Genomic DNA, 3,106 nt, shown 5'->3' with positions numbered 1-3,106 from the left:
TCGTTTCAGCCTTAATTTTCATGCTTGTGTCCACTCTGTTTCCTGAGATCCAGGGTCAACGCAGCCGTCTACCAGCAAGTTTTAGAGCACTTCATGCTTCCTGCTGCTGACCTGCTCTATGGAGATGGAGATTTCAAGTTCCAACAGGACTTGGCGCCTGCACACAGCGCAAAATCTACCCGTGCCTGGTTTACGGACCATGGTATTTCTGTTCTAAATTGGCCCGCCAACTCCCCTGACCTTAGCCCCATAGAAAATCTGTGGGGTATTGTGAAAAGGAAGATGCAGAATGCCAGACCCAAAAACGCAGAAGAGTTGAAGGCCACTATCAGAGCAACCTGGGCTCTCATAACACCTGAGCAGTGCCAGAAACTCATCGACTCCATGCCACGCCGCATTAACGCAGTAATTGAGGCAAAAGGAGCTCCAACCAAGTATTGAGTATTGTACATGCTCATATTTTTCATTTTCATACTTTTCAGTTGGCCAACATTTCTAAAAATCCCTTTTTTGTATTAGCCTTAAGTAATATTCTAATTTTGTGACACACAGAATTTTGGATTTTCATTTGTTGCCACTTCAAATCATCAAAATTAAATGAAATAAACATTTGAATGCATCAGTCTGTGTGCAATGAATAAATATAATGTACAAGTTACACCTTTTGAATGCAATTACTGAAATAAATCAAGTTTTTCAAAATATTCTAATTTACTGGCTTTTACCTGTATATATATATATATATACATGTGTATACACATATATGTATATATATATATATATATGCATATATGTATATATATATACACACATATATACACATTTATATGCATACAGTATATATACATAACACACACATATATATATATATATATATATATATATATATATATATATATACATATATGAATACATACATATATACACACATTTATAATTTATAGTGTATATATTTACATACATATATACACATACAGTATATATACATACATACATGTGTATATATTTACATATACATGTATACAAATACATACGTATGTATACTTCTATACAGATGTATATACTTTTATGCATATATACACATACATATGTATATATGTATTTTTACGCACGCACGCACGCACGCACGCACGCACGCACGCACGCACGCACGCACGCACGCACGCACGCACGCACACACGCACACACACACACCTCATTCAATAGGTTTTCTTTATTTCCATGAATATTTACATTGCAGATTGCAGACTTTCTGTTGAAGACTTGTGGTCTAAAGTCAACATTTCATGAGAAGTGAGCAGACAAGTTGACAACAAACCATCAAATATGTCACTCCACAATCTTCTCACGATTGACGGGGGAATGTATTTTCAGTGTTGGACATTTGAGTCCAAACTGGAGCTGGCAAGCAGCACAGACGGACCTCTAAGGCCAACATTCCCATCTCATGGTGTCTCCATGGTCTAGTAAACAATCTACATCTACGGTCATGAGTTCTGCCCTCCCATGGACTTCAGGGGGTCTCAGAGGGACTTCTCTAAAATAAGGCACCAGTTGCCCTGGTCGTGGTAGCCACTCAGCACCCGGACTCCCTCCAGCTGCGCACACAGCTGCTCTAGCTCCCCCTGCTGGAAGACGTGGTAATAACGGTGGAAGACAGGCGCCGCACTAGGACACCTACTATTTGGACTCGAGTCTTTGGACCCCTTTTGGCTTTTTTCTTTCAGGTGCCAAGGAACCAGGAGGTCCTGAGAGCTGAAGGCCGTGCGGTTGGTGTGAACACTAAGTGTGTCATCACCTGCAGGTCTTTGGTGGGCGCCCTCCTGAACGTCTCTTTCCTCGGAGAGGTTGCAGTCTTTGAGGTACTTGGACTTCTGCTGCTGGTGCTCTTGTTCCAAAGCCCACACGTAGATGAGAGCACGCCCGCCAGGCTTCAAAAGTCTCACCAGCTCCTTCGCAGCCGCCAAGCGCCGCTCCTACAAAACAAAAACCGAATGTGTGTACATATTATATGTAGGTGTGGCAAAATTATTCTCTGCATTTGACCCATCACCCTTGATCACTCCCTGGGAGTTGAGGGGAGGAGTGAGCAGCAGCAGTGGCCGCGCCCAAAAATCATTTTTGGTGATTTAACCCCCAATTCCAACCCTTGATGCTGGTAATGGCTCCCATTTTTATAGTCTTTGGTATGACTCGGCCGGGGTTTGAACTCACGACCTACCCATCTCAGGGCGGACACTCTAACCACTAGGCCACTGAGTATTATATTAATAAAATGGACATATCATTATTATAATTGTATATTAAGACTATGTCAAAGTTTGACTCTTCCATGACAACCTCCTTAAAGTTTTGTAATCAATCAGAAATAACAAGCAGCTAAAATTTGATTGATAGAATAATTATGTATAAGTTATCACACAACTCTCATGCTTAAAGGCCGTTGCTATAGTTGTTATCAATTGCGCTGAAGTTGTACTTTTCTATCCGTGCAAAGGGACAACTTGCAATCTTGGATTGCGAGTCGTCTCGTGTCAGTGTTTGTGTCCGGATCCGGCCTGCTGACTGCCAAGGGCGAACATCGAGTACCTTGACGCAGACAAAGCAGAGACAGGGCGATATCACGAGTGTCAGCACATTTCCATTTCTGAATAATTACCCCCCTTCCTTCAGAAGCAGCCTCAGTGATGTAACCAGGGAGCTCCCGAATAAATAGTGGAACATGTGGGCTGTGCCTTAGAGCAGTGGTTCTCAAATGGGGGTACGAGTACCCCTGGGGGTACTTGAAGGTATGCCAAGGGGTACGTGAGAATCCTTTATAAAGAAAAACCTATCTTTTTTTCAATGTAGTTCAAGAAAGACCACTACAAATGAGTAATATTTTGCACTGTTATACAATTTAATAAATCAGAAACTGATGACATAGTGCTGTATTTTACTTCTTTATCTCTTTTTTTCAACCAAAAATGCTTTGCTTTGATTAGGGGGTACTTGAATTTAAAAACAATTCACAGGGGGTACATCACTGAAAAAAGGTTGAGAACCACTGCCTTAGAGTGTAGGTTGGAACTGTAACTGAGTGTACAGCCCAATACGTCTCTCCTCA

At 41.5% G+C, this 3,106-nt stretch overlaps 1 protein-coding gene across 1 annotated transcript in view; it reads right to left on the bottom strand.

Annotated features, from left to right (window-relative positions):
* Positions 1 to 1,195: 1,195 nt before the first annotated feature.
* Positions 1,196 to 3,106, bottom strand: part of alkbh8 (alkB homolog 8, tRNA methyltransferase) — a 28,705-nt gene continuing 26,794 nt past the window's right edge. The window contains exon 12 of the mRNA XM_061926002.1: positions 1,196 to 1,976. Within this exon, the coding sequence (XP_061781986.1) occupies positions 1,524 to 1,976 (453 nt within the window). The 3' untranslated portion in view covers positions 1,196 to 1,523. The remainder of the gene's footprint in view (positions 1,977 to 3,106) is intronic.

The sequence above is a fragment of the Nerophis lumbriciformis genome, linkage group LG30 (genome assembly GCF_033978685.3).
Source record: "Nerophis lumbriciformis linkage group LG30, RoL_Nlum_v2.1, whole genome shotgun sequence".
NCBI classification, from domain to species: Eukaryota; Metazoa; Chordata; class Actinopteri; order Syngnathiformes; family Syngnathidae; genus Nerophis; species Nerophis lumbriciformis.
Note: the sequence above shows the minus strand (reverse complement) of the source record. Positions and strands in the feature narration are given on the sequence as shown.